General features: G+C 51.8%; 1 protein-coding gene across 3 annotated transcripts; it reads right to left on the bottom strand.

Annotated features, from left to right (window-relative positions):
• Window positions 1–859: 859 nt before the first annotated feature.
• Window positions 860–11,101, bottom strand: LOC144037416 (protein MTSS 1-like). Of its 3 annotated transcripts, XM_077548895.1 has the most exons (15): window positions 10,470–11,101; window positions 10,309–10,377; window positions 7,925–7,986; window positions 7,580–7,653; window positions 5,212–5,296; window positions 4,906–4,997; window positions 4,747–4,821; window positions 4,612–4,620; window positions 4,388–4,545; window positions 4,157–4,264; window positions 3,985–4,082; window positions 3,651–3,873; window positions 3,031–3,168; window positions 2,797–2,965; window positions 860–2,513 (listed from the first exon to the last, which is right to left on the bottom strand). In XM_077548895.1, the coding sequence occupies exons 2-15, from the start codon at window positions 10,375–10,377 to the stop codon at window positions 1,933–1,935; spliced, it is 1,941 nt and encodes a 646-aa protein (XP_077405021.1). In that variant the 5' UTR covers window positions 10,470–11,101; the 3' UTR covers window positions 860–1,932. The 3 variants fall into 3 exon arrangements, with proteins under 3 accessions (XP_077405021.1, XP_077405020.1, XP_077405022.1); XM_077548894.1 differs by having other exon boundaries at window positions 10,309–11,101; XM_077548896.1 differs by having other exon boundaries at window positions 2,809–2,965; window positions 10,309–11,101.
• Window positions 11,102–11,451: the final 350 nt, after the last annotated feature.

The following is an 11,451-nucleotide window of genomic DNA, read 5'->3' as shown; positions in this document are numbered from 1 at the left end:
CTCCCGCCACAAGCGCCCATAACGCCTCCTCCGGAGGATGGAAGCCTGCCCGGCGGACATCGAGGCCTTCCGCCGCGAGATGTTCGAGGTCACGAGGAACAGCCAGCAGGTCAACATCACGCTCTACCAGATGCTGCTGGAGATCAAGCGGCAGACCCAAATGGATCTGGACGAGCTGCGCCAAAGCCTGCGCGACATCTGCGCACGGATGCGCGCCATCTCCGAGAAGGTGGACCGGCTGGTGGAGCCGTCGCCCGCGTGGACGCGACTCTGCCTGGCCTGCAACAACATCAACGACCCCGCGCTGGTCTTGGCCGTCGGGCTGCTGCTGGCCTGCGGGTTCTACCTTTTGGTCCGTTAGGAGGGCGTCCTCCTGGGGCCCGGGAATCGCGGGGCCATTTGCACCTCGGGAAGAGCAAAGACGTTTCTTTGAGGACAATCAGGTGGGAATTTTGGACAGAGAAGATGGCTGCTCGGTCCGACTGGAAAGCGACCAGGAGGTTGACGCCATTGTGGCGTCCCCTGCAAACATTTGACGCGCTTCTAAAATGGTTGATCGTTGCCATAAATGCCCCAGGATGTTGGCAAAGCACTACTTTTGTCTGCAGGAAAGCCAAGCTCTCGACATGAAACTCCTCAAGTCATTACAACAACGTTCAGGCATCTTCTAGCAAAAAAGGGGCTGCTGAGGAGCCGTCGTGCAAACCGGCTGCAGAACGACAACATTGTGGGATTCAAGACCAAGAGTTGCCACCATCAAACTTTTGTGGAGGACCAAAACCTGGACGACCGACAATCGAGTGCAAGAAACAAGCAGCAATCACGCACACGCACACGCACAAAACAAATGTCGTTTTTTTTTAAAGTTTGTTTTTTATTGAACTCTGCAAGGTCGCCACGATCGCGAGCGTCCGCCACTTTTCCGCGCCGGTCACTTTCAGCTTCTGCTCGGCGCATCAGCCGCGCCACACGGAGTCCGCAGGTCATCCGGGCCACCAGAGGGCCCTCACGCGGAATCCCAGTCAAAGGTCAACCCGGTCGAGGAAGGACGACAGCGGCCGGGAAAGTTTTCCAACAGGCTGCGTCGGAAAACGCGGAAATGAAGACGACGTCGCGTCGACTCGACGACGGCGAGCGAGCGAGAATCCCGAAAAGTGGCAAACGCACGTAAACGATCAGACACTCACGAGCTCTCTGACCTTTGACATTCTATGTTTGCAGCACTTGAGTTTAGACTGGCTGCGAATATATTGACGTGTACGAGAAGGTGGAGAAGAAGATTTCACGGCTGATTGATGACGCTCAACGACTCACTTATTGATTAGCTTACAGAGTCCAGAGCGGACGTTGTCTTCATTCTCCCTCATCAAATCGTGTCTCTGAAAACACACTTTAGTCGATTGTTTATATTTACACACACTTTGATGTATCCGCAACATGTTGGTGTAAAAAAAAGAATAAATATTAAACTCCGCCTGACTTGTTCGCCTTAAAATAAACGGTTCAAACCCAACATTCATCGGTTATCGCGTTTCCAATCGTATCGGGAGCGAGATGTAACGTGGACATCGAGAAATAATTGGCAACATGGAGGTCAAAAGAGCACATGCGAAACACTTTGAGTCCGAAGGCAAACTCCAGCGTCGTGTCTTCACGTTTGTCTTTAGCAGAAGCAGAAAAAAAAAGACTGGAGCAGATTTTGGCACTTCAAGCGGCGAACGTGCAAGAGAAAAGACATCCGGAGAGTGATTGGTCGCCACGGAGTCACAGGTTTGGCACATCCTGAACAAAAAGTCCTCCGGGAAAGTTTGTCAGCTCTTAAAGGGCAAAACGCTTCAGCCGGGACGTCCCAAACGGGAAAACCGGTGACTCACTTTGTCCGTTTTGAAAAAGTGATGCAGCAGTTGGTTGGAAAATCGGAAAAAGTCCCGCTCAGTGGATCCTGGGTGCCGATCGGTCGTTGGTGCTTGTCCTCTTCAGCTTGACGCCGCGCCGGATGGCCACCAGGAAGTCGTCCACGCCGTCCCCGAGTTCCGTCTCCTCCAGCAGCTCTGGCAGCGGACGCCGTTCCGACTCGGACCCCCGACCCAGATCCAAGTGAGGCGAAAAGGTTCCGCTGCTCCCCGGTGAGAGGGGCGTGCTTGGGGGGCTCATCGGGGTCCGCCAGGTGCGCCCGTCCTCGGGCGTCCTCCCCCCGGGGAAGTGGTCCGGGACAGTGGGCGTCTTGACCGGAACCATGGGGGGCTTGATGGGGATGGGGCCCAAGGTGAGGCCCCCCGACGGGCGCCGCAGGTTGGGTTTGGACGACGGCGTCCGGCGAATGGTGGCCACCCCTGGCGGGACCACCGCGGACGGGCTGGGGGGCACGCAGGACGACGCGGGGCGCTTGGACTGGAACATTCGGCGGCAGGAATGAGAGAGGTCGCCGGGACGCGGGACGCCAGGCGACTTGTCCACGTCGCAATTCTGCTGCTCGCCTTCACGATGCGCACCCGCGGAGAAGAAGTCGCAGTCTGAAGAAGGCAGACATATTTGATCGTTTATATTTCATACGGATCAGGTCCAACCCACTACCTTAATCCATGAGGGCAGCATGTTTGAGGTGTTCCCCTCCTCCAACACACCTGAGTCAAATGATCATGATTGTGATTAGGCTGATGGGCTGACAATTGAATCAGGTGTGTTGGAGGAGGGGAACCTGAAAAACATGCAGGACTGTAGCCTTTCGCGGACGAGCGGCGCTTGAGGACCAAGCCTCACTAGTAGTCCTGAACCTGAACCTGGACCTAAACCCACCGGGGTGAGCACCTTGCGTGGGGCCAGCGTCCTCAGAGCAGCAAGGTGTGTTGGTTTGGCTGCTGTAGCCACTGGAGCCTTGCAGCGAGTCCCTGCAGGAGCCATGGAAGTCCAAGTGGAGACTGCGGGCCAGCGCCTTCGCCAACTCCACGTGGGCTTCTCGGTCCTCCTGCACAAAAACTCAAGATGAGTTGGAAGAATTCAAGGTTGATGCTGCTCATCTGAATGACAAACCTTGGATGTTGTCACAGACGAGCTTCCTTTGACCCCTTGTAGCTCCTCCCCTGGCGGGTCAACGGTCTCCCTGCGCTCCTTGGCCCTCCTCAGGACGTTGAACATGGGCTGATCATACAGGCCCGGCTTGGCCCAGTCCTGGCAAGGTAACGCGCAATTGTTAATGCCTGGCCGTGAGCCGTTAGCATGTTGCTAAGCTAAAAACAAGGAAGTCAAGAGCTGTAATCGAGTCCAAGTCAAGTCAATTCCGAGTCCACAAGATCCCAGTCCAAGTCCAGATGAGATCAAGAGCGATGACGATGACCTGGATGACTTTACACACAAACACTGACGTCAACGAGACAGCCGGGGATGAGGAGGAGCATGACGAGGAGGGGGGGGGAGTACGACGAGTGGAGGTGGGGGTCTTGCTGTAACACGTGGTACCGCCAGGGGGCAGCGCGACGCTGAAAACCGTTGGACAACTGAAGGTGAAGACAAGAACGCAATGTGATGTTGGCGAGGATGTACGACGGACGCCAACGCTTGACCGCATCCAGAAGTATCGACCACCGAATCGGAATCGTCAAATCGGGATCGATTCCCATCGGTGGTCACGCCAGGGCGCCGCCCACATTCACCTGCGAGGGGTCCGGAGGCATGGGGGACGGCGACTTGGACTGGGAGGCGTCCTGCGAGATGAAGCCCGAGTCGTGGGAGGACACGGACGAGAGGCGGGCCGGCGTCTGCTGCGGCAGCGCCGACGAGGACGAGGATGAGCTGCGGTAGCGGAAGTGCGCGGTGGGCGAGTGGCAGTGCGAGCCGCTCGAGCGGGAGTCGCTGCTGTTCACGCTGTTCAGGCTGCTGCAGGCGGGGGCGCAAAAGAGAAAAAAAAAAACGGCTGTTGTCAGCTCTGCCCACCAGGGGGCAGCGGAGGCCACGCAGCCCAGATCTGCGCTTTTCAACAGAAGCAACCTGCACATGCTGGACTTCCTGGACACGGTGGTGCTCGGAGATGAGGGCGGAGTCTGATAGGACCAGGAGCACTCGGACGCCTTCAGGTCCACGATCACCTGGGAGGGAGGAAGAGGAAGATGAAGAAGGAGGAGCAAGAGGAGGAGGAAGAAGTGACAAAGAGAGGACGTGCTTGTTCGCTGGCGGGGGGCAACTTGTGAGGGTCCATCGTCAACATCTTCAGGTCGTCCGTCAGCGTCTGCAGGTGACCGATCTCGCCAAGCATCGACATCTCCTCCTCCTGACCCCCACGCACACACACACGAATGTAAACAACACGCACGATGCACACGTAGGGGGAGGGGCTAGCAAATGCGTCGATGATACGAAGACGAGCGCGCGCGTGTGTGTGTGCGTGACGGACCACGACGGGCCTGATCATGGCGACCAGGCAGCAGAAGCGACTCCTCTCTTCCACCAGGGCCCTCCTGACTGCCTGCTTCTCGGCCTCCTCCAGCAGGAAGTACTTGTCGCTCACTTCCTGTTTGGCGTTGTCCAACTGCGGCTGCAGGTCCCCGCGGCCTGGAAACGCAAACCATGTGACCAACAACGGAGACGTCGCAAGTGGCCACGAGGCGGCGTTCTTACCATAGACATCTGAAGAGCCAAACGTAATCGGCGCAGGGCGGGGCCGGGGGGCGGGGGCGGGGGCCGACGGGGGGGTCGTGAACAAAATGTCACTTATGGAAAGACAATTGTGATCGGTCGCATGTTTGATCTGACCTTTCTTGGCTTTCTTCTGCAGCTTGAGCGTGTCTGACGAGCGCTTCTTGATCTCATGACGGGCTTTCTTGTACTCTGTTACACGCACGCACGCACGCACGCCAGATGAAGGAAATACACGCAAAAAGAAAGTGTGTGTGTGCGTGCGTGTGTGCGTACCTTTGGCGTGGTCCTTGTCCAGAGTGTTGGCGACTCGCTTCCATTCCTCCGTCTGCTCCTGGAGGGGGTTGATCAGGCAATCCACAAACAACCTGCACGCACACGCACACGCACACGCACACGCACACGCCATATGTTCAATGAAAGAATACAAACAAGTACGCTAAATCCGTGCACAAGATGGAGGAAAATGGAGGTGGAGCGGTTGCCATGGAGATGTGAGACGGGGGGGAGGGAGGGAGGGAGGGAGGCAACACCTGTTCAAAACACACACACACACACACGCATGCACGCCCGCGCACGTACGTGGAGAACTGTCGGAGTTTGGCCTCGATGCTGCGGTGCCTCATGCACATCCTGGTGAGGGCGGAGCCAATGTCCCTCGTCGCCCCTGGCAACAACATTTCCAGCATCATGACGTGAGCGCTGCTCCTTGCCAGTGCTCTCATTTTGCACATTTCACAATTCTCTTTATTCAACAGTAAAACATGGCCTATTTTGTGGATTTTTGTGCGCTTTAGAACTATTTTGTTCTGCCTCCTGTCTATTCTGGACGCAACTCTACGTTGGACCACTAGATGGCAGCACACTCTTTTTTTGTGACAGTAAATGTGAAAGAAGAAGAACGAAAGCGGGAAGTATTTTGAGCCCAGCCGCGGACTTGCATTTGAATGCGGCTCGTCTGCTCAAAGTGAGGCTAACGGCGGCCATCTTACGTTGCCGCTCATGAAAGCCACCCAACTTGAACACATTCATTTCTCGGCAGTGTTTTCATATGAATTATTTTCTGCCTTTAAGGTGGAAATTCCACTTCAAGTCCATTTCATTGCTAAGAAACTTTTTTTTGTCTTTTCCTCATAAGGTCTTTCTCCGGGTGCTCCTCAAAAACTCGTCTGTATCGCGTTGTCGGAGACGTCAACAATCAAGAGAGAAAAAGCAAAACAAACGGCTGTCAATCAAAGCGACAACTTTGATCCAATTCATGTTTAAAGACGAGACGAGGTGAAAACAAACTCGTGTCAAAGTCAAGCAAAATGTCCGTTTGCAATTGCTGGACTGAAAAGCGGCCATGATGCAATTTGCGGCGCGAGCGCTGGTGTCAGGGTGCGGCCATGATGCTGCTGCATTGCACCACTGACACCTCCCACCCCCCTTTCCCCCTTCTTCCCTCCCTCCTCTTCTTAGTTTTCACTCAATCGCTCCAGGAAGTCTCGCTTGCTTCCAATCAGCTTTTTTTCTTTTCTTCTTTTTTTCTGCCAAACGCGGACGGACGCGCTTCCCTACGATGGCAAATCAATCGTCAATCATCAGCGGACTTCAAACAACATTTTCTGATGCGCTGAAAAATGTGGACTCAAAGGAGATCCACAGATGTCACGCACAGTTTTGGATTTGTTTAAGGCTCCAGCAAATAATCGGTCAGCTCTCCTTACGGCGGCTGCGGTCGCCGTGGCAGCGACCCATCATCTGCAGGCGGCTGCGACCGTTCCGAATGAGAAGCTAACAAGCCTGCGGGTCCACGTGCGCGCTTTTGATGGTTATTTCTGGATCAAGATTGACAAGTGGAGGCCCGCTGCCGATGATTGACGGACGGACGACGGACGGACGGACGACGGACGGACGACGGACCTTGCAAGTATTTCTAGCGCGGGTCACCGAAGCTGTGGATGCAAAAATAGCGTTTGTGGCTGAGAGAGGGAAAGGTTTGACCCACTTTTGGAAAGTTGGTCCACTCTGACATCATCTCGCTTTTTGTCCAAATGAAACTCCTCAACCCACTTCCACAAAATGATTTGCCATCAAAATGCCACAGTGCAGAAAATCACTACTTTTGTCTAAATGTAACTCATCCATTCACTTCCACATAGCCGCCAAGATGTTGCAATAGGACATCAAAGCACTGCTTTTGTTCAAATAAAGCTTTTCAACATAGTTCATTAGCACCGAGATGCCGCCACATAGCATCAAAGCACTACTTTTGTCAAGAGGAAACTCCTCAACCCACTTTCACATCGTACTTTGCCATCAAGCTGTTGTAAAATGGCATCAAAGCACTACCTTTGTCCAAATAAAACTCCTCAGCATAGTTCTTTGCATCAAGACGCCACAGGATGGTTGCAAAGCTGGAATAAAAACTCCTCGAGCCAATTTCTTTGCCACCCCGATGCCGCCATATAGGACCAAAGCACTACTTTGGTCTAAATAAATTGTGTAATTCACTCCCACTTGGTTCTTCGACACCATGCTGTTGCAATTTGGCATCAAAGTACCACTTTTGTCTAAATGAAACTCCTCAACTAATTTCTAACGTCATTCTTTGATAGCAAGATGTTGCAAATGATAACTAAGCACTACTTTTGTCTAAATAAAACTCCCCAGCTCACGTCTACATCGTTTCTTGCCAGCAAGCTGCCACAAGATGGCAGCAAAGCACAAATTGTGCCTGAAAGACATTTTTGAACTGGCGTCCACATATTCCCTCCACACCAAAATGCCACAAGAGGACGGCAAACAAATCCATAATTAATAACGGCACAAAGTTCCCCCAAAAAAGATCCAACAAACTGTGACGAAAATCGACTTTTGGGAAAAACTGAAAGTCATTTGATGGCGCAAAAGTGAGAAATGTGCTGGTAAGCGTTTGCGATGGCGCGGGTACGACCCGCAATCCTACCTCGACTGCTGGTCGCCATGTCGGCCACCTTCTGGAAGGCGTCCAGGAAGGCCGCCACCGCCACCACCGTCGTCCTGACACGCGCACACGCACACGCACACACGCACGCAGCAGGTTACATTTCAATCATCCTACTTTGCTTTTTGGGACTTTTTTTTTTTTCTCCGTTCTTCTTGTTGGCCGAGTCAGTCGCAATATTGAACCGGAGAATTTCAAGCAAGTGGCAAAAATCATAAAAAAATAATAATAACCAAGTGAAAGCTGGCAAAGTTGAAAGTCTGACTCCAGTGCGGTCATGTGACTCGAGTCCCCGCCCCCACAGAGCTCCAAGATGGCGAACATTACCTGAGCTGGGACTGAAGTTTGCTGGCCTTGCTGACAAAATCTTCCCACACGGGATAACTGCCCTGCACAACAAACACAAGAAGAAGAAGATGACGATGACGATGATGATGACGATGATGATGACGAGTGGGTCTGCAAAAAATATTATATATTATATAATATCAAGCAATTCAGTTCAACTTGCATCAAATTTCTGTCAACAAAATGACCAATTTTGTCGCGTATGATCATTTGTCCAACTTCCACAGTCTAGTGCCAACTAGTGGCAAGGAGGTATATCACCCCCCCCCCCCAATTGACCCCCACCACCCCGCTCATCCCTAAAGTCAACATTTGATGATTTTTTGGGGTTAAAATGAGGGTTGGGTCATTTTTGAAACGCTCCCGATTTGCTTGGATTTTAAAATGTTTTTGTCCGCGTGTGGCCTCCATTCATAAAATGCAGATCAGATGCAAAGCGCCCCCCACTGGCCAGCAGGGGAAGCGATTCAGAGGAAAGACGAAATCGATCCTAAAGCTATTTTCTACTCGCGCTGTCCTGTTTAAATCGGTAGAAAGATCGTAGCCTTGCATGCCTTCATAAGATTCATTCTGGTCTGATTGATTGATTGCTTGATTGATTTCAGGATGGTTTGGTTTCAAGCTTTTCAAGCTTTTCAAGCTTTTCAAGCTCAACTTGACATGTCATCTGACATCTTTTTCCCCCTCGTCACTCCGCCTCCCCTCCAGCTGCGAGGAGCTGCATGGCCGGTCGTCGCCATGGCAACACTGCAGAGCGGCAAGAGGAAACGATGTGCGGGGTTGGGGGCCATTTTTCGACCTCCAATGTTTTTTTTCAGTTTCAGTAAAGCTTTCATGCCTGCGCCGCCGCCATTACGGCCGCCCTCCTCCTGAATGTGATTCATGCGCTCGCTTGCCTTTGTTGGCGTGCGTGCCCGCGTTCGGGTGGAGGAGGGCAGGGGGCAGGGGGCAGGGCCCGCCCGCCGTCGCATCCATCAGCCGGCCAGGACATCAGTTGTCGCCGTGGCAACGGCGGCAGTCTGAACGGAAGGACCTCGAGGAATCCGCGGCCGCTGCCGTTTTCTGCTTTTGTTGTCGCTCACGTTCAATGTGAGGGATGAAAGATGGCGGAAAATTGGGGATGCAGAAGCGGAGCGCTTGGGATGAAGCAACACATTTCAACCCATGGCTGTTTCCATGGCGACCAGGAGACACGGCCTCAAAAATGACACAAGGCTCATCCTGTTGGCGGCCTTGTCAGGCGTCAAAATAATAATAATAATAAGAAGAAGAAGTGAAAATGTTTGATTGCACTTTTATTCAGACCAGCACGAATACTCAATTCTGACGTTCTTTGATACATAAGCCTCCCCCTCAACCCCAAAAATGACAGATAATTCTCAAGAAAGTCTTACATATCCCAATTAGCATTTTTTTCCTTTCTTCTAATTTCTAGTTCCTGATTGTAAAACCGCCACAGGATACCAGTATCGGCCGCAGTTGCGAGTAGCGATACTCTCATCCCTAATTGTATTCCTAGACTGCTGCTGCTGCTGCTACGGGGCTGGCGGGGCTCAGTGGTCGTCTCCCAACCCAGGGGTTGTGGGTTCCATCCCACGCCATTGTGACCACGTTGAAATATCCTTGAGCAAGATACTGAACCCGCAGTTGCGCCTGATGCTGCGCTATATAAATGAAATACCGTTTACTAATAATAATAATTTTATTTTGTTGGTTCTATAATCAAACTAACAAAATAATATTGATATTTGAATAGAACTTCTATTCAAATATCAATATAGTCGCCTAACGAAAATGGACATGAATTGCCCGACCAAAAAATCCAACACAGTCACACAATTGAGCGGTCGCCGGCCACGAAGTCTACAAAGCATGAACGTGAACTGCTTGCCAGTCCATGTCAACGCACTACACGGACAAACAATAGACTGGTTGTCAGTGGATGCAGGCTGCAAAATAGACAAACAATGGACTGGTCGCCGGTCAGAATCAGGACAGCTGCAGCGCAGAAAAGCGCAACAAAAACGACATCAATCGCATTCTTGCTGTGATGGAGAAAAAGTTTTGAAAAACATTTGGACATATTTAAGCCAACTGCAGAAAAGCCACGTCCAAATCATTATTATTATTATTATTACCACCATCACTCTCGATATAGAGATTCATGCATAGTGAAGTTGGAGAGAGAAAAAAAATCCCTTATGAGTTTGGAATGAGCATTTGCACCTGCATATTTCCAATGAAAGATTTTCATTTCCAGCAGGAGGGTGTGGCAAATTCCTCACACTTGACGCCCATGACGTCACTCGCACGCCACGTGATTACGGTGATTATTTCAATGACGGTAATGATCAACGAGTTACCTTCAAGTCCGCTATGACGTTCTGGAAAAGACCCCCGAGCGCGCTGCACTCCCTCTCCATGCTCTCCATCTTCGATCAATCGATCAATGATTTGAAAAAAAAATGATATCAATAACAAGGAGACCAATCTAAGGCAGACGAGTCCAAGCGCATGCACGCACTGAAAGAAGGGGGTGTCTTTTTTCCCGTCTTTCTCTCCCCGGCTGACGGAGCTCCAGAGGCGGCGGGCGGCGTCTAGTGTGCGCCCAGCGGGGGTGGAGGCGGTGTCCCCGCGGGCAGGAGGGGGAGGAGGAGGCGCGCGCTGGGGGAGCGAGCGGGGAGGACCGCCGCCGTCTTCGTCATCTTCTTTTTCCACAAGGTTAGAGAACCGCGGGGACGCGCCAGCCTGAGAAGACGTGAGCGCGCGTCACTCAGGCCCCGCCTACAAATGAAGGCTTTTGTTTTTTTTTTTGAATGGTCGGAGGGGCAGACACCTCAATTGACTGTATGGTGAACACACTGCAGCGTTTCAGCTCAGGGCAGTTGAGAGAATCGACGAGGCAAAAACTGTCATCCACGCCAGTGGGGATTCTCGACAAAGCTCAGAATTCGCTCGGCAGAACGTCACACGGTCGCAGGATGAGCCGCGCAAGCAACCGCACCTCACCTCACTCAAAGTTACTACAACAATAAATGAGTAGAGTCGACAGGAAAACTCAAAGGAGCTTCCAAGCAACGTCCTTCTCCTTCCACGTCGGTTGGGTTGACAATCGCAACCGGCGAGAACTCAGGGAAGGCGCTTGTACGTAGGCGCCACCTGATGACGTCACCCGTCAGCGACACTCACAATAAAGTACACGATAACAAACCGATTGAACATTCTTCATTGTACACTAAGAAAAAAACACGATGTCGTTTTATTTATAATACGACATTCCCCAGATTACACTTTGAAGTACTATATGGAGTAGGTTATATGCAGTATAATATGAAAAGTGTAGTGCAGTTTTTGTGGAACTACAAATGTAAACAAACCATAGCAAGGTGCAGCCATCTTTTTAATGTTACTGCACGTTGTCCTTTAAATAAATGCAAACTAAAAGGTTGATGAAACGCTAGACAACGGCGCCACCTGGCGGACGGTGTACAATATGAAACTATTTG

Source organism: Vanacampus margaritifer, chromosome 17, assembly GCF_051991255.1.
Source record: "Vanacampus margaritifer isolate UIUO_Vmar chromosome 17, RoL_Vmar_1.0, whole genome shotgun sequence".
NCBI lineage: Eukaryota > Metazoa > Chordata > Actinopteri > Syngnathiformes > Syngnathidae > Vanacampus > Vanacampus margaritifer.
This window is presented reverse-complemented; position numbering and strand designations above follow the sequence as displayed.

Excerpts from the sequence above, each read along its gene's own strand:
- LOC144037416 (XM_077548894.1), bottom strand. The coding sequence starts at position 10,377 with ATGGAGAGCATGGAGAGGGAGTGCAGCGCGCTCGGGGGTCTTTTCCAG. Across the intron at positions 4,265-4,387 it reads CCATGATCAGGCCCGTCGTG|GAGGAGGAGATGTCGATGCT; the intron begins GTCCGTCACGCA and ends CGTGGGGGTCAG. Across the intron at positions 3,874-3,984 it reads AGGAAGTCCAGCATGTGCAG|CAGCCTGAACAGCGTGAACA; the intron begins GTTGCTTCTGTT and ends CCCCGCCTGCAG.